Genomic DNA, 17,789 nt, shown 5'->3' with positions numbered 1-17,789 from the left:
TCTCCAAGGGATTGGGAGCAGTGGGAGCTATGGGAGCAGGATTTCAAGCCGTTTGGGGATGTAGGAAGATAAAAAAAGCAAAACAACAGGAATAACCTCCAATATTTTTACATTTAGGGTGAATTGTGGCAGCCTTAGGTAAAACCATGAGACAGAGGCTGAAGTATAAGCTTATCTCTTCTTAAATTGAGTTGTTGACAGCTTGTCAGAAGCAAAATTGTTGTGACTTCGCAATGTGGTGAAGTTGGCTGTAAATTCCAAGGAGGAAACCAGATCTGTGCATTTCATCCCTTAAATAAGATCCTCGTGTTTCCAGTGGCGTGATGACACACCTGGGAACATTTAGGAACATGGGTATTTTTTACCACCTAATTCCACCACGGGGTTGAGGAGCTGAAAAGGGCACACGAGGTTTCCTGATGGGGTTTTTGGCCCTTGTCCATAGCCAAGGATCTCCTGAGGGCTCCCAAATCCTCCCCTCTTGGGTTTCGGCGGCCGAGAGCCCTCGCAGCAGCTGTGACCTTTGTGCAGGTGCTGAGCTCTGGGCTGGGGGAGCTGGGAGAGGCCAGGGGGGACACAGAGCCCAGAGCTGGAGGGGATCAGGCGTGTCCAGGGGAAATGCTGGAGCAGCCGGGGCCATGGAGCGCTCGGACAGCGAGGGTGACTCCACGGACAAGGAGTGCAGCTTTTCGGGAAGCAGCTCCGAGGAGGAAGGGGATGAAGGCCAGGGAGTGTCTGAGTCAGTTAATTAAGTTAAATAAGTTAATTAAGTTAATAAGTTCTGTCTTACACGTTGCATTTCCAATAGCTGCTCTTGCAGTTAGTGCCGTGCTGTTAAAATAATTACTTGTATTTGATGCGCTTGTGGTAATTAACTACCTGTTGCATTTAATGCAGTAATTACTTTTCACTTGTCGTAATTCCTTGTTGCACTGGTCATAGTCATGTTTGCCTTTAAAGCTGGGCATTTACTGGGACTAACCCCTGCATTGAATATTTTGCACTGGTAGTAATTAGCTGTTTCATGTATTTACTAGTAATTAGTTTTTCATTTAATGCTGTGCACTGGGAGTGCACATTACCTTTATTTTTAATGCTCTGCACTTGCAGTAGTTACTGTTTCAGTTAATACCATGATTATTGGTTGCATTTAATGCTGTGCACTTGTAGTAACTTCTGCATTTAATGTCTTGTAGTGGTTACTTTTCCCTTCAGCTCTGTGCATTTAGGGATAGTAACTTCTGGGTTTAATGCTTTGCACTTGTAGTACTTATTACATTTACTGCTGCACCCTTATAGTAATTACTTTTTTATTTGTTCAGTTCATGTGTAGGGGTTACTTGTTGCAATTAATGCTGTGCCCTCGTAACAATTTAATGCTGTGCACTTACTAGTGGTTAATTTTCCGCTGAATGCTGTGCACAGGTAGGAATTACTTGGACTTGTAGTAATTACTCCTTGCACTTCATATTCTGCACTTGTAGCAGTAACTTGTGCACTGAAGTCTGTGTACTTGTAGTAATTATTTGTTGTGTTTGATGCCACCTACTTGTGGTAGTTACTCTCTCATTTAATGCTGGGCACTTGCTGGTAGTTGTTCTTGCCTTTAATCCCCTCTTAGTAATTTCTTCCCCAATTAATGCCTTGCACTTGGAGTTTTTCATGCCATGCACTTCCAAGGTTTCATTGGCCCTTTAATGGCAGGGATTTCTGTGCCTCCCTGAGCTGCAGCTGCTGCCCAAAGTCACCTTCTAGAAAAGGATGTATAACAGAAACTACAACAGTCCCTTGTGCATCTGAATACCTAATCTCAAATTTTATTGGAAGTGTTTGAACTGAGGACACCTATTTTACTGTGTTTTCCTGGTCTATAATCACCTAAGTATAAACCAGTAACCAAATCATGTCTGTGATCCATAAATTTAAAGGGATAAAGGTCTTTTTGTGACAACTGGGATAATGGGACAAATGTGTTGAGTTTTAACAGGAATTAGTGGACACAAACAAGTTTGTATTCTCGTTTAAATGGATCAATATATTGGCAAAAGCTGGCTACAGCAACCTAATGAGGAATTCAGTATTATCCTTCCTTATCCTCTCTGTATTTACCCAAGTTTTAGGAGTTAATGGAGATAATTATCCACTGCTACTCCGCTGCTTCTTTCTCCTCGCTTTACATTAGCACAATGTAATTTATCAGTGGGGTAAATTAGCACTAATACACACTTAATTCCAGTCTGGAAAGACTCAGAGTCAGCTTTCCAGCACAGGCTGGAATATTAATGCTCTTCCCTTGTATTTCTGCTTGCTCTGCTCTAAAGGTATGAGCATGAAGAGAGCTCCAAAGAAATTAAAGTTAATTAATCATGACCTCAAAGGGAAAGTGCATGTGCATCACCCTTTTTAAACCATATTCCTGCTTTAATACCTGCAGTCTTTAAATGGGAATTTCTACTGCTAACAGCACCTGTAAATCTCATTTTCTGCTCCAGTGGAAGTGCAGAGTGGCATTCCAGCCTAAATGAATGAGGAGTGTTTAGAAGAGAGGAGGTCTCTCCTGCCTGTAATCCACTTACCCTTGGCCTTTGGAAAGTTGGAGGGAATTGGGATGAAGTGAGCCCAGAAAATGCAGCACTGACTCTTAAAACGTTGAAACACCAAATCAACCGGATTAAAATAAATTAAATTGATATTTTTATTACTCTTGGAATTCTAGTCATTTATTAGCCTATACGGATGATGAAAACAGCAAGGAAAAGCTGTGAAAGCCAGAAATTTGTCCTCCAAGTTCTTGAATAACCCTGTATGTTGGAAATCAGGAGATTGTAATGGAAATAACTGAAGAAATGTGTTTTTTTTTCCTTGCAGGGAGGATGTCAGGACAGCCAATGTCATCGCAGCTGAAGCAGTCACTTGTCTGGTCATAGACAGAGAGTAAGTTCCTCCTTCTGCCTGAGGCTGTGGGGAAAACTCCAATTTAAACATTTCCCAGAGCTCAACGAGAGCCTTGGATCATCTTCTCCAGAGAGGCCTCTTAATTTGTGGTGACAAAGTCACAGTCACATCCTCGATGAGTGGAGGGAAGGTGCCTCTAAATCAACCAGACAAAGCTCAATAGTAACAATTAGAAAGTCCAAATGGAAATAAAGGAGGAGCTGGAATTGCTGTGGGAAGGGAGCTGGGTGTTACAGTGGAACACAGGCGGAGTTCACGTCCTGAAAGGCATCAGCTCCTGGCAAATGTTGGAGCAAGGTGTTATCCCAGTCCATGTGGGGATGGAGAGTCCTTGGGAGAAGGCCACAGCCCTGCTGGGAGTTCTGCTGCTCAGAGGAAGTTCAGGAGATCAGAAGAGTAAAATAATAATTTGTATAGAAAGCTTGAGAGAATTAAGGAGGGTTAATCCAGAAAAAAACCATGCCTGGATGCTCCAGTGCTGCAAATCCAGCTGCTCTCTGCAGTTACTGGGAATGGGATTAAAAAATGACATTAAAATGACATAAAATGGCATAAAAATTGGAACATGACTCCTGGGCTGATTTTCCTGTTGGTAAGCACTGGCACAGACCAGCAAAAGGCATGGGCACACCTTCATGGGAATCTTTCCATGGGAATGTGGGATGGATCTGTGAAACCCACAGAGAGGGTGAATAGCTATTGACTTTTCACTGCCTCCCCCAGTGCAGGGGCTCCAAGAAACCTGCAGGAGGGAGAAACTATGGAATAATGAGAAAAAAATTGCTGATGTTGGAAAAAAAAATAAATCCATTGGATTTTTGAAGTTTGTGGGACCCACTTCTGGGCCAGGAGCTTTCAGAGCAGTGTGGATTGTTGGGGTGTCTGGACAGGGCCAGGAGCTGGATCCATGATCCCTGTGGATCTCTAGAAGTGATCCTGGAGCCCTTGCTATATTCTGGTGAGGGATGGGATTCTGTGCTCTTTTAGGGCTGATCTCCATCCCCGCAATCCTGCTGTGGCACAGGGGGTTTGTGTGGAGTTATCTCACAGGCCTCCATTCCTGGAAATCCAGAGTTCTGTAAAGGCTGAGCTGGGGAATGCCTTTAGAAATTCTGGTAAGTTCTGATTGTTGTTAATGCATTATTAATTGCTAAACCCATGGTCTGTCCACTGGACACAGGTGGGGAACACCTGAGAGCTCCTTTCTCAACCTGGCAGGTAAAACACCCACCCTCCCTTCTCCTGCTGTGGGGCAAAGAGAGGAAGAAGAATTTGATTATTTAGCAGGATAATATTTTAATAATCTTTATGCTTTTAATAATTAGATAATTTAGCAATCATTAATTCAGAGAAATAAAAAGCAGCAAGTAATTTATGCTCTTTTATTTTTAAACTTTTGCAACAGATATTTTTGGTTTGCACTGTGAGAGTTAAAAACTTGAATTATTGGAATTCAAGTCACTCATTCCTGATAATTCCCCAGATTGCTCCTTTCCTTGTCCTCCTGTGCCTTGTCCTCAGCATACAATGCCCTTGAAATAGTAAGGAAGTGCAAGTTAAATTTAAACTGATGAAGCTGTGGTTAATCTACCCCAGAGATTCTATTAACACTCTGCAATTAGCAGAGTTAACACTATGTATAAAATTCTTATTTATAGTGGAAGAAACGTGACCCTATTGATAGCCCTATTTATAGTTCAGAGCAGGCTGTCCTGTGTCCTGGCATGGGCTGAATTTCGTGTCCCAGCTCTTCCTTAGGCTGTTATTTTATTGGAATGACAAGAGCAGGAGCAAAATTTCGTGTGGAGACAAACTACCAGGCCTTGTGGCAATTTGGGAAATCGGTGAGGAAAAAAATAACCTTTTTTGTTTTTATATCCAGATATGGTGAATTTTACACCTTTTGGGCTGTGGTGGTGGATGTGAAAGTTGAGTGACACAGAAGGCAGCAGTGGGAGCAGGGAGTGGGCGTTGTTCCCTGCAGCTGGAATCTGTTCCATGCAGCAGGAGGGTGACACAAGGCACTGAAGCTGCCAAATATTTCCTTTTCCCAGACAAGCTCTTTGCCTAATCAGATGGAACCACTGAAGCAGCAATTTCCATGCTCTGTGGGTGTCCCCATTCAGAGCAGCTCAGCAAAATTCGTGTTGCAGTTTCCAAAAAACCAAGGGATGGGAAAAGACCTTTTCCTTACCACATGGAATTCCTGGAGAATTCTGACCAACATCACTCACTGGAATTATCTGCAGTGTAGGTAACTCTTCCAAATTCCTTGTGAAAGGCTTCCCAAGGCATCCCAAAATTGTTCCAGATGCCACACTCCTATCTCATTAACAAAGAAAGTCACACCTTGGTGCCACAGGAAGTTATTCCTAAGGGAAGTGTGAGCCTGGCTCTGGATTTGCCAATATTCCCAGCAATTTTAGGGTTGGTTTAGCTGCTGCTGAGTTTGTAGTTTGGTAGATGAATAATATGGGAAACTTTCATCACAGGGGATGAGCCAGGAGCTCTGGGCAAGTTGGGTTTGAGAAGGGAAATGCTTAAGCATGAAAAGAGGGAATGCTTTTGCCTAAGAGGATCTCTGGAATTTATAAAATGTGTATGAAATGGCTGCAGGGATGAAGCAGTGGCAGTCGGAAATGCCACAAGGGAAGTCAAACTGGAGCTCATGATGGGTCTTTAATTACCAGATGATGTTGGTGCTGCCTTGCTTTTTAATTTCCTTGTGAAACAAGAGGGCTCTTCCAGTCCCAAAACACTCCAAAGGCTGTCAGAAAGTGGTACAACTATTTTTGCCAGTCTAGGAAGACGTGATTTGCAAAGTGCATTTCCAGCATCCTTTTCTGGTGTAGAAATGAGCAAAATCCTGATCTAACAATGAAAACGACCTGCAGGAAGCATTTGATGCATCTCATGGACTTCATTCCCACTTAAATATTTGTTACAAAAATATTTGTTGCAAAAAGCATTGGCATTTTTTCCATCTTGCAGTTGTGTTTTCAAGTCACTTCCTTTACTTGGAATAATGAATTTCAGTGGGATTTGGTCTTTCATGCTCTTAATCCTTCCCTGGCAGGGTGGGCAGGCCCTGGCACAGGGTGCCCAGAGCAGCTGTGGCTGCCCCTGGATCCCTGGAAGTGTCCAAGGCCAGGCTGGACTTTGGGGCTTGGAGCAGCCTGGGACAGTGGGAGGTGTCCCTGCCCATGGCAGGAGTGGCACTGGATGGGCTTTGAGATGTCTTCCTGCTCAAACTTTTCTAGGAATTCTATGGTTTCCATTGGGAGCACCATTCATTTTGGTCCCTCAAGGAAGAAGACTGCCAGAAAAAAAAACAACAAACCCACCAAAAATTTGTGTAGTCCTACCTGATCAGGTGTATTTTAAAGAAAGAACTTGGAATTCAGAAAGAAAAAGAATCCAAGGAATTTCCCATTATCATCAAAATTTCAACACAGAAGAGAAGGTACCATAATCCAGTGGAGAAAATGAAGTGAGAGGGTGCCAAGGCTGAGGAAATGAGAGTGGCAGCCCTCTACGGGACCACAGCATGGGGCAGACTTTGTGCTCAAGCTCTCTGGTGAGTTTGGATTGATTTATCCAATGTTCCTGCTGCCAGCCATGGAGCACAGACCAAACCACGGGCTTATGGAATTGGCTTGGAGACTTCAGTAAAATCCACACAACGTTCATGGGAACTGTGGAAAGAACGTCAGCTGGATATCTGACCATCTGAGGGAATTTGGAGAAGCCTTTGGATGCCTGAGGAGCCACAGAGCTCATTGCAGCCCCACCATTTCCTGCTGCTCAAACCTCTGCTCTGGGGACACACATTAATATTTTACAGCACCTCTCAGATGGCTTTTAGGCATTTTTATTTCCAAGTGTTTTGGGTTTTTTTTTTTTTTTTTTTTTTTTTTTTTTTTTTTTTTTTTTTTATACAATTCATGGAGTTTCTGACCCTACAAGACCAAGGCTGTTCTTAATGAAGTTTTTCCTCTGGTGACGCTGCAGGAATTCATCCTCTGGGAAAAAAGTTACTATGGGAGCTGCTTGATGGTGTTGCCTCCAAATTGTTCCGCGCTTGGCCTTGTCAGAGCTCATCCTGATGAATTTCCAGGCTCCTTGGAGGGGTTATTAGATTTGTTCCAGAAGTACAGTTGGGGAAAAGTTAACAAATATGTGCTGGGTTTGATGGATTGGTCCTTTAGGAACTTGTCTGTAAAAGGTCTTCTGATAAAAATGGTGCAGACACGCCTTGAGCATCTGTTCTGTGGATCAGTTTGGATAAAGATGCACCAACAGACCTCACTTGCAGCTCCTTTGTATGGAGAGAAAACAGGAGGAAAAGGCTCCAAACTCGTTCCTGACATTTGGAACATCACTGGCACCCTCAGGGACAAGTTGGTGCAACTTCATAATGATTCTTTTTTTTTTTTTTTTCACACCTACCTCTTGAAACTGAGAAAGTGTTTGAAAGTGTTCGTGGCTGCTCCTGAACCGTTGGAGTATTTACACTGAGGTTGATTCAGGTTCATATTTTATTTATATGGGATTTTTTTTCCCCTCCATATAATTTATTTATGGTGCCAACAACGTTTTCTTGGAGCTTGGAGATTTAGCAACACTGTGGGTATTGGGAGGACAAAATTGCCTCATGCAAATGGAGAGAGAGGAGCTGATGGATCAGAGCCAGGAAAACTCAAGGCACAGCTGCTGCTGACAGAGAGTTACAGAACTACCTGGAATTTACACTCATTTCCAGCTTCTTGTCTTCTCCAGCTGCACATATCAAGAGGATGCACTTTTTTTTAAGGCAACGTTTTAAATATTTCAGCTATTTTCTGCTTTTCCACTTTGCATTTTCCATTTTTGTCTGTGTTTCAAGCCTGGGTTTGGTTTTTATCAGGGAGAGCTGTGAGGTGTCAACAAAGGTTATTGGATCGGGCCTCCTGGCAAGGGAAATTGGAGAAAAATGAAATAAAAAAAAGTATTATCTTGGCATGACTGACCCCATATAAGCTGAGCTGAGCTCTTTCAGTGGAGATTTTAGGGTTTGCTGCTTTGCTGTTTCTCCCAGTCAGAGCAAAGTTTATCCATGGAGAAAATTGGTTATGAGGAGAGAATGGAAAAAACGAAGAGAAAAGGCCATGAGGAGGAAAAAACCCTGAGCAGTTTCTGATTGAATTCTGGAGGAGGCTGGGACTGAGCTGAGACTTCAACAATGTTGAGATGGGCAATAAAAAAGGGACTCGAGTGAACTTTGACAGCATGCCCAGTGCTTAGTCTGGCTTAAAATTTTTAATAAAAATTAAGGAGTTTGGAGAAACTGTTGTTGCTCCTTTCAGTGACTTTTTCTTCTTTGCTGCTTCACTGGAAAAGATTTATTTGCATCAACAAAAAAAAGGGGGTGGAGGGCCGTTTAACCCTGCCACATTTTCCTAAGCAAACCAAGCCTAAATCACAATTTAGGTCCTAGGTGATGTCTTATGGCCTTCCAGGATGGTGTTACTGTGCTAATTAATTGCTTAAATACCTGTTGGGGATGCAATTAGGCATTAAGACCCCAATCCTGCTTTGCTCTCACTGTCACCTTGCAAGGTTTGGCTTCATCCCATGGCACATTCCCAGCAGCAGGAAGATAAAACTTGAGGTGTTGAAGGAGCTGAGTTGTTCCTGCTTTCCCTGCTGAGCAAGGAATTTGGGGTTGAAAACTCACTCCCATTATTAACACATCCTAATAACTAAAAATATTAGTAATTACCAGACTGGTTAAAGACCACTAACATGAGTTTATGTGAGAGCAAAGGGGTTTGTGCCTCCTCTTCCTCATTAATGAATTAATTAATTTGCTTTCCCTGTGCTGCATAAATGATTTCCTTGATTGTATGATTTAAAGTACAATGAATTAAGTGGAGTGGAAGACTGGTGAAATTGCTGTGGGCAGAGGGCATTTCCTGAGCTGTAATTCCCAGCAGAGAATCCCAGGATGGGTCAGTTTGGAAGTACCCACAGTGGGCACCTGGAGCCACCTCCCTGCTCCAGCAGGGCCATCCCAGAGCACAGATTGTGTGCACATAGTCCCAGGGAGGAGAATTCCTCTGGAACAGCCCTGACAGCAGTTCCAGATCCAAACTACCTGTCCCTATTGTCCCCTCCTGCCCCACAGTGATGGGGAAAATCCAGCTTTTCCCAACAGGATCATTGTGCCTCCCTTGGTTGTGCTGTTAGTGCTGTCTCCACACCTCCATGGCAGGACATTCCTACATTCCATAGGGTCAGGCATCTCCTGAAGGACCCTCTCAGGACTGTCAGTGTGTCTGAGCCCCCGGAGTCCCACTCCTCCCATCCCAGAAAAATGGAATCTCCTTGGATTCACCCTGTGCCTGGCAGGACATTGCATTTCCCCAGCTGCCCTGGATTTCCCTCACCTGCTCAGTGCCACTCATTCTCTTTGATCCTACAAATCCTCCTTGAGAAAGGGCCATATTAAATATCCCCATCTTATTCCTGAAGTCAGAAATGTGGTCTTCAATGGGGATTTTAGTTTTTTCTTTATTTCTTTTCAATGTTTCTATTCCATTTTTTGTCAGCTTGGAGCAATTCTTGTTGTTGAGCTCTGCATTTCGTGCCTCAGGAGTGTCAGGAGCACAGAATTGCAGGATTTTCATTTGTGAGGCCGTGACCTTATGGCAGAGATCAGTCAAGAGACTCTGGTTTGCAGCAGTTCATCTTTTCAAATTTTTCTTCCTTGAAAGAAGGAAAACCTGTGTGTGGCAGACCCACTGGGAATACTGGAATTGGATAGTAGAAAATAGCTTTTCACTTGGAACATTTTTGTTTGGAGGCATTCACTGATTTCAGTTACTAATTCCTAGTTTTTCATGGAATTCCAGAATGCTTTGGAATGGAAGGGATATTAAAGATCATCCAGTGCCACCCTCTGCCATGGCAGGGACACCTCCCACTGTCCCAGGATGCTCCAAGCCCCAAAGTCCAGCCTGGCCTTGGACACTGCCAGGGATCCAGGGGCAGCCACAGCTGCTCTGGGCACCCTGTGCCAGGGCCTGCCCACCCTCCCAGGGAACAAATCCTGCCCAATATCCAACCTGAATCCCCTCTCTTTCAGTTTGAACCCCCTTTGATGTGTTTTTGATGCTTTTTCTCTAAAGATGAGAAAGCTGGGATCCAGAAGTGAAAATTTCCAGGGATCCTGGTTGGAGACAGGGATGTGATGGTTGAGGTGCCCCACCAGCCACATTGACACATTTATTCTGAAACTTCTACTGGAGGGTGAGAACCTTCAGCAGCCATTTCAGTGGGCTGGATAAATAATTTTGGATCTTCCAGGTGTTGGCTTCTGCATCTCCAGCATTTTCAAGCCCTGGTGGGTCACCGGCATTGAGATCCAGCCCCAAATGCTGCTGAGAAGCCACACTGGATTTCTTGGCTCCCAGGTGGAATCTCTTCAGGTTCAGTGGTGGACCTGGCAGTGCTGGTGGGACTGGATGATCTTCAGGGTGTTTTCCAGCCTTGGTGTTTCTGTGATTTTCCTCTCAAAGTGTCCTTTTGTCTTTACAGCTCCTTCAAGCACCTGATTGGGGGCCTGGATGATGTCTCCAACAAAGCCTATGAGGATGCAGAAGCAAAAGCAAAGTAAGTGCTCGGCATCAAGTCTCACACTTGTGTTTGTTGGTGGGGCACCAGTGGAATTCCCAAAAAAACCCTCCTCATTCTCCATGCAATAACACCAAACAGCTTAAAAAGGAGAGATTCCTCCTCTGGATGGAGGAATTTTCCTCCTTGGAGATGGGTCTCCTCTGGTCAGTGCCCAAAGCCAAGTTGTCCCAAAGTCCTGCTCAATCACAGTATTTGAATCCAGTGCATCTTCCAGAAATTCTCTTGAAATATTGTGAGGTGAGAAACTCCAGGTCTTGGGATTGCACTAGAAGGAATTGTTGAGGGAATTGTTGTTGAAGGCATTTCATTTCTTTAGAGAACTCTGACCTTTCTCAGATACTTTCCAAAGTCAAACATGTTTTGAGACAAAGATGGACAGTGGAATTTGTCATTTGGGGCTGGAGCTGCCTTGGTGTGAAGCAATATATTCATTTGAAGTCCACAATAAATATTCATTCCTTTCAGAAGGGATCTGTAGAGTATGAGATTAAAATATTTTTAAACCCCCCACTTTTTTATTCATTCTTGAGCTGCATTTTGATTTTAATCTGTAATCTTTGAGCTCTGATTCTATCTCAATGATTAAAACTTTTCAAGAGGATTCTGTTCTGCTTCGGGAGATGCTCAATATCAACCAAACACAATTCAAAGGCAGAAGCTGTTGAAAAGAAAATTAAGTTTGTTCTATACAAAATTTCTTTACTTTTCCTCTGTCTCAATTATTTTGCTTTTATGGAGATTTTTTCACAGCACATTAAGGAAGGGGAGAAGTGTTTTCTCAAAGTCAAATGCTCTAAGTGACTGCCTAAATTGCAGATTCCAATTAAGTTATACATAGAAACTTCTTATTAAACCAGAGGGGTTGGAATGGTGTCTGCTAAAGGTATTGGGCACCTCTGTGGAGGGATAGTGAGAATTCCCAATTAAGTATTGATTAAAAATAGCTCTTGGTGTGCTTCAGAAACTAAGATCCACCTCAAAAATCTTCAGGTCATGAGCAAAACTTGTTAATCCTGCACAATACACAGATTTCTCTTTCCTTATCTTTGTGTGATATTTGAAATATTATGTTTAATTAATTTTAAGGTATTAAAAGGATTGCATTTTAGATTGGAATAATATTTCCCAGCCTCAGATCAAATGCAAGCTTCCTTCTTATACAGAAGTTCCATTAAAAAGGTTAAACTCCCTAAATTCTTGTTGACCCAATTAAAAAGGTGGGAGACTATCAATTTCCTTTACCATCCCCCCAAAAAAGGGGATTTGAGGCATGGAATGCTTTAGACTGATGGTCCCAAGTATCCCAGGGTTATTCCATTATTATTTTATATTAATTTTTGAGTGTTCCTTTTTGGGTTATATTGATTTCCATTGGAGCAGAAGGGAAGAAAACATTGGGAATATAAAACTGGGGAATTTTGGGTTGTGTCATAAAGGATGTCATAGTCACCAAAGGTTTTTGAAGGTGCCACCACAGCCAATCAGCACCAAGAAAAATGTGCCCATCCCACATCTGTAACTTTAAGCTCTATTCTTGAGTATTTATTATCCCAGGAATGCTGGGGATGCAGATTGAGGAGATTTTGAGGGCAGTTCAGGGAATTTTAGGATGTGTTGTACAGTGTGGGGGAAACTGCAGTTTGGGACCTCTTTGGAAGAAACTCTTCCTTTTGGGAGCTACTGGGTTTTGACCTTCACATTTTTGAGCTTTTATCTTCTCCAGTCCTCTCCTTCTAATGCCAAGTGTTTCATCCCAATGGAAGGGCAAGGCCCTGCTGATGGAGGAATTGTTCCCTAAAGGGCTGAACCAATTAATTTTGACAGCAACTTTTTATCTCCAGAGGCCCGTGCTGGAGACCTGTCACTGCAGAGCAGGGGTGACAGTGGCGTTGTTGTCACATATTGACATTTTGTCTTGGACAGGGCAGGAGGGATCGGTGTTGTCTGCCTGGAAAGACACCCAAAAAAAGGAATGCCCTATTGAAAAATAGAGTATTTAGCAGTCAAATTCCATATTCCTGTCTGCTGGGCTCCTTGAAAACCAGCAGAAAGATGGATAGAGGAGGGAAAATTTGTAAAGTTTCTTAGAGAAAGACCCCAGAAGAATTGTGAGCCCTTCCAGAAAGTTTTAGTGTTCTGGAGTTACCTCGCAAGGCAAAATCCATGGGAGAAAAGTCTCCTTGGTAGCGAGTTTAACCTGGATTCCTTTCCAAGCAGCAGTTAATTAGCTCCAGCTAATTGTCCTTCAAGGGCTTCTTTTTTCCAAGGGGAGGTGTGTGATAGGGAAGAACTCGGAACATGAAACGTGGGCAGGTTTGTGAGGCTTTACACAAATCCCATGGAATGTTTTTGCTGCTCTTTTTTTAGCTCACACCTCCTTTTCAGAGCTCATTGACAGCTGGGAAAAGGCCTTGGGATGCGTTCCTGTGGATCAAGTGGATCAGGATGACCAAGGCCAGCTTGGGCAGGACTGGTCTAGTGGGAGGTGGAAGGGGTTGGAATGAAGTGGGCTTTGGGGTCCCTTCCAGCCCAAACCATTTCAGGACTGTAAATGACTACAAAATTAGTGGCACTGGGGTTTTTTCCCATTTCCATGCTGGAGCACATCCCTGGAGTCACAGAGCTCAGGGCATGGCTGAGAGGATGTTAGGCAGAAGTTACAGGCTTGGAATATCTTTCCATGTATCCATCTATCCTCCAGGCCTGGAGGAGCTGAACTATTTATTGACTTTATTCTTATTTTAGAGGCACTTCTCTGCTTTTTGTCAGCTTGGGGTTGGCAGTTCCCTTTGACGTCCATCCTTTGTGTTCCCTCTCTTAAATCAGCAGTTGCAGATGTGTCATCTGTGACACCAAGATTTTAATTGTAGGCTCTCATTTTAATTATAGGATTATGCAGACTATAATATGAATTATAATAGTCTACTCCTTGAATATATTCAAATGACTTAATGAATTAATTATCTAATGAATATTATAATAGTTGCCTCCTCAGAGGGGAAGGAGAGAGGCAAATTTGCTTCGTGCTCTGAGGAAGTGGGAGTCCAGAAGAGCAGCACTCGTGTCCCAGTGCCAGGCCCAGCCACGCTGGCATTCAGGGCATGAAGGAGATGCCCGAATAATCAGGATTAACTCAGTATAGGTCGCTTCCAGATGGAGCCACTCCAGCAGCTTCCAGAAATCCAGGAGGGCACAGGAGGGCGGTTTCTGCTGCGGCTGGTGGTGCCAAGTGGGGCGAGGTTCAGTGACCCCCTTTGCTCCAGACACACCAATCCCTCCTGCTGGGCTCTTCCCAGCATAGGAGCTCCTGGAATTGATCCTGTGCAATTGCTGAACCCTTCCCAAAGTTGGAGGGTTTCCTCTCTAGGTGGTTCCACCTTTCCAGGGCACAGCTGTGGCACAGCCACACCGCCCAAGTGTCCCTCGTCACCCAGCTGGGACAGCTGGCACCTGCCTGCCTGTGCCCAGCCCAGCCCGCAGAAACCCTGTCCCAGTCCTCTCCTCCTGTGAGTTTCTTATCTTCTTTTCTTCTGTTGTTAGAGCTGGGATGAAATGCTCAGGAGACACAGTTCGTGTTTGAGCTCAGATGTTTATTAATTCTTATCTATGTTACAGTCTCACAAGTTGTGAGTTCTAGCTAGCAAAGTGAAAAATGGCTCTAACTCTTTCCAAGGTCTTTTAAGCACCAACTGTCCAATTATGAAATGACACCTAGATTATTTTTACTTTTAACCCAATAACCAACCACCTGTGATCCACAATGTGGAATTTTCTATCCAATTACAAAACACCACCCAGACCATGAAGAAGAGGGTGAAAAAGAAGGACTGTCCTATGTCCTTAGTCCTCCATCTTGCTTTATATATGATTATATTCTAAACCCTTAAACTCTAAGTTTTCCACCGTGTGATATCACACACTTCTATTTAAACTACACACCCATAATCCCAGTGCTGTCACTCAATTTTGGAAGCCTCTTCCATGGCCTCAGGTCAAATGTAGTGCTGGCTTGAGAGTCAGTGCCTGTCAGCACACAAACCCTGAGATTCTAAGTGACCAGGGTTCCATCACCATCCCATTCCCAGCTGGCTCTCAGTGCTGATGTCCTGTGGCAGCAGGGCTTGGGATTAATCCCCAGCTGAAGCCTGGACTCTGGTGCCTTCATGCTGTTGCTCCAGGCTCTCTGCAGGTAGAGGTTGTTCTGACTGCACTTTTCCCTTGGTTTTTTCCCCATTCCAGCTGTCCTGCAGCCCTGGGGGAATGTCTGGATACTCACAGCCAAATTTGGCTGCTTCCCAGGGCTCGAGGGGCAGGGACCTTTATTTAGTGTATGATGCTTTTCCATGTCCTTGCAGCTCCTGCCCCAGAGCCCTTCATCTTTCTGGAGCTGTGTTTTAATGGAGAGCCCCATTAACAGTTGGACTCAAAGATCTGAGAGCTCTTTTCCAACCCAAATGATTCTATCCAAACCTTTTTGTTTTAGTCTCCTTTTCTAGTCCTCTTTTTCAGTCCCTGAGATGTCCCTTTTTTCACCTTACACCCCCTCTCTCACTCCATTTATTCATAAAAAAGAATCCCAGGAATTAATTGACCTAATTTTGCTGCAGAGGGTGGTTATGAATATTTTTATATGCCTATGGAAATGAAGCAATATAAAAGTACAAAGATATCTAAGGAAAAGAGAGGAAAAGAAATAAAGGGTAGGAGGAGAGACAGGAGAGGAAAGATCCCACCACCCATGGATCCAGAAATGACACTTGGTTTTTGCAATGTTGATATCTGTGGGTCGAAGTGGTTGCCACAGTCTTGATCCACTGAAGATGAGGAAACATCTCCATAAACATACTGAGGCTGGATTTGCCCTTCAGCTCTGTAAAAAGGAGCAGAAACCAGTTTATCTTCATGGAAACTCCTGTTTTGGTGTGATGGGAAAGCTTGGGAAAGCTTTTCCTGCAGGTGCTGCCTCTGCAGGGCTGTGTTCATCCTGCTGGGTGGGACATCCAGCCAGCCCTGGGGTTGTGTGGCTGAAACAACCCCGGGCATTAGGGAAGGGTGGTTTTATTTTGTTTAGAAACACAGCTGAGATAAGCCAAGAAAGATTTTAACTCCTGTCAGAAGGAAAATGGGCAGAGTTAGGGTTCCAAAATGGGAGCTGCCAGTTAAAGAGGATGATTTAGTGAGCGTCTCACTTGGTGCTGTGCTGGAAAACTTTGGCTGAAATAATCCACCAAGGCATGGATTGTTATTTTTTTTTCTGCAAGAGGCAGTATTTGCTGGCTTTGCAGCGTCAGGGAGCTGTGCTGAGGGGCTCCATCCCCCTCTGTGTCCCTTGTTCCCTAAATTAGGGACCATCTGGGAAGCAGCTTTTGCCTTGGCTATTCATGGTGCCAGACTGAGGAGAAATCCCGTGGGATGTGCAAAAAGCTGGCAAAAAGCTCCTCAGGGCTATAAAAAGCAGAGGTTGCAGTCATTTATTTTAAGCTGTGTAAATAATTAAAACCTTTCTCCTCCCTAGTGAGGGCTGTGTGGGCCCTGACATTGATACCTGTTCAGTTGCTGTTCAGAAAAACTGAGATTTTAGATGGCATTATTTGGCCTCTAATACAGAAAAGCTTTTTCTCTTTCTGCTGGAGAGTTTTGCTTTTCCCAGTGTTCAGTCTTAAATAATTTGTCATTCCATCCCTGAAGCCACTGGTAGTTTGTATCCAGATCTATCAGATTTTCCTGATTGCTGTAATAAATAGAGATGGAATTATAAAAACATCTCAGAAATCATTCAAAAATGTGAGAGCCTTTGCACATGTGAAAATGTCTCTAAGTGAAGGTAAATGCTAAATGTGGCTTTGTGTCTTGAGGGGGAGTTGCTGTTTGTTTGCAGACTTGAATTATTCACACAGGGACCACACCACGCAGACTTGGTGGCTGCTTCCCTCTGGGAGAAGGAGCACTGGGAATGCTCAGTCACCCACCAGGGATACGTGAGGTGACCTTTGAAAAGCCAGGTTGCTTTATTTAGGTAATAATCCATGTGCTCTCCCCGTGCTCAGCTGACCTTTGGATGTGATAATGAGCTGGGGCAGATGTCCCATGGAAGCCCTGGTGGGGAGAAGTCGTGGCCTCTGAGGCTGCTCTTCCAACAGCTGCCTGCATTTGTTTATGGAATTGGGGCTGTCCTCTTTGTTTTATGAGATTAGGAAATTCCACAGAGCGAAGAGGACAGCCCCATTTTAGGGGCTGTACTATGGAATTTTTAGGGGCTGTTTTCTGGAATTAGGAAATTCCATAAAAGGAACCTGAGGAAGCAAAGCTGAAGCAGAAATCATCCCTAGGATAACCAGTCCCAGAGGGAGCAGAAATGCCATGTGGATGCCTCCATGTGCGTGGCCATTCCAGCTGCACGTGGTGGGAGCACTTGGTGGTCTGGGCCTTGGAGATACCAGCCATTCCTTTGGCAGGGATGGGAATCCTTCTCTCAGGAGCTGCTGGGCATGCTCTGCTAATCCCAGTGCTTGGAGCTCCGTGCTCTGCTGGCTCTGTGCTTTAACCAGAAACCTCGGCCAACTTTGGGGGGGTGGGGTTGACGCAAAGCCAGCATTAAAACATTTTCCTGCACCTCTGGTGCTGTAAATTAGTTGTCCAGCACATTTTGGAGCTGTCCTGAGGATTTATCTAAGCAGCTTTTAAGGATTACACCACTGGAAGTTGGGCTATTTCTGTCCCGCTGTTATGTGCTGACTTAAATAACAGGGAGGCACTTGAACAAAATGTAATACAAGTAAAACTGAGTGATTCTGCTGCTACAGGGAGCCAGTGATTTTGGAACTGCTGGAAGCAGGTGTGGGATCATTTGTAGCTCTGCCAGCACTGCAGTTCCCTGCAAGTCCAGTTCTGCTTGGCTGTACCTCAGCAGCTCCTATGAGCTCAGGCCTCACTTTTACATCCAAGAATTTGTAAGGGAAAGGAAAGAAGGAGATGTAGAGCCAGTGAGAGGTGAAAGGCAGGTGCTGGTGCTGGTATCCAGAGAAGGTTTGGCAGGAAGAGATTTAGGACCCAGAGGGAAGCACCAGGGCAAGAGGTGGGACAGCCTTGTCTCCCTGCTGTCAAATTGTCTCAGCAGGGCTGGCAAAGGTATTGCCAGATAAAAAAGTTTCTTCCCA

At 44.2% G+C, this 17,789-nt stretch overlaps 1 protein-coding gene across 3 annotated transcripts in view; it reads left to right on the top strand.

Annotated features, from left to right (window-relative positions):
- Window positions 1–17,789, top strand: part of PRKG1 (protein kinase cGMP-dependent 1) — a gene marked incomplete at its 5' end in the record, with an annotated part of 363,931 nt that overhangs the window by 298,630 nt on the left and 47,512 nt on the right. For 2 of the 3 annotated variants that reach the window (XM_083866088.1, XM_083866089.1), the window contains 2 exons: window positions 2,869–2,934; window positions 10,534–10,608. In XM_083866088.1, coding sequence (XP_083722214.1) covers window positions 2,869–2,934; window positions 10,534–10,608 — 141 coding nt within the window. Of the gene's footprint in view, window positions 1–590; window positions 740–2,868; window positions 2,935–10,533; window positions 10,609–17,789 lie in introns of those variants that run through there. The other variant, XM_083866090.1, reaches the window with a different exon arrangement.

The sequence above is a fragment of the Zosterops lateralis genome (genome assembly GCF_965231275.1).
Source record: "Zosterops lateralis genome assembly, chromosome: 8".
In the NCBI taxonomy this organism is placed as follows: Eukaryota; Metazoa; Chordata; class Aves; order Passeriformes; family Zosteropidae; genus Zosterops; species Zosterops lateralis.
Note: the sequence above shows the minus strand (reverse complement) of the source record. Positions and strands in the feature narration are given on the sequence as shown.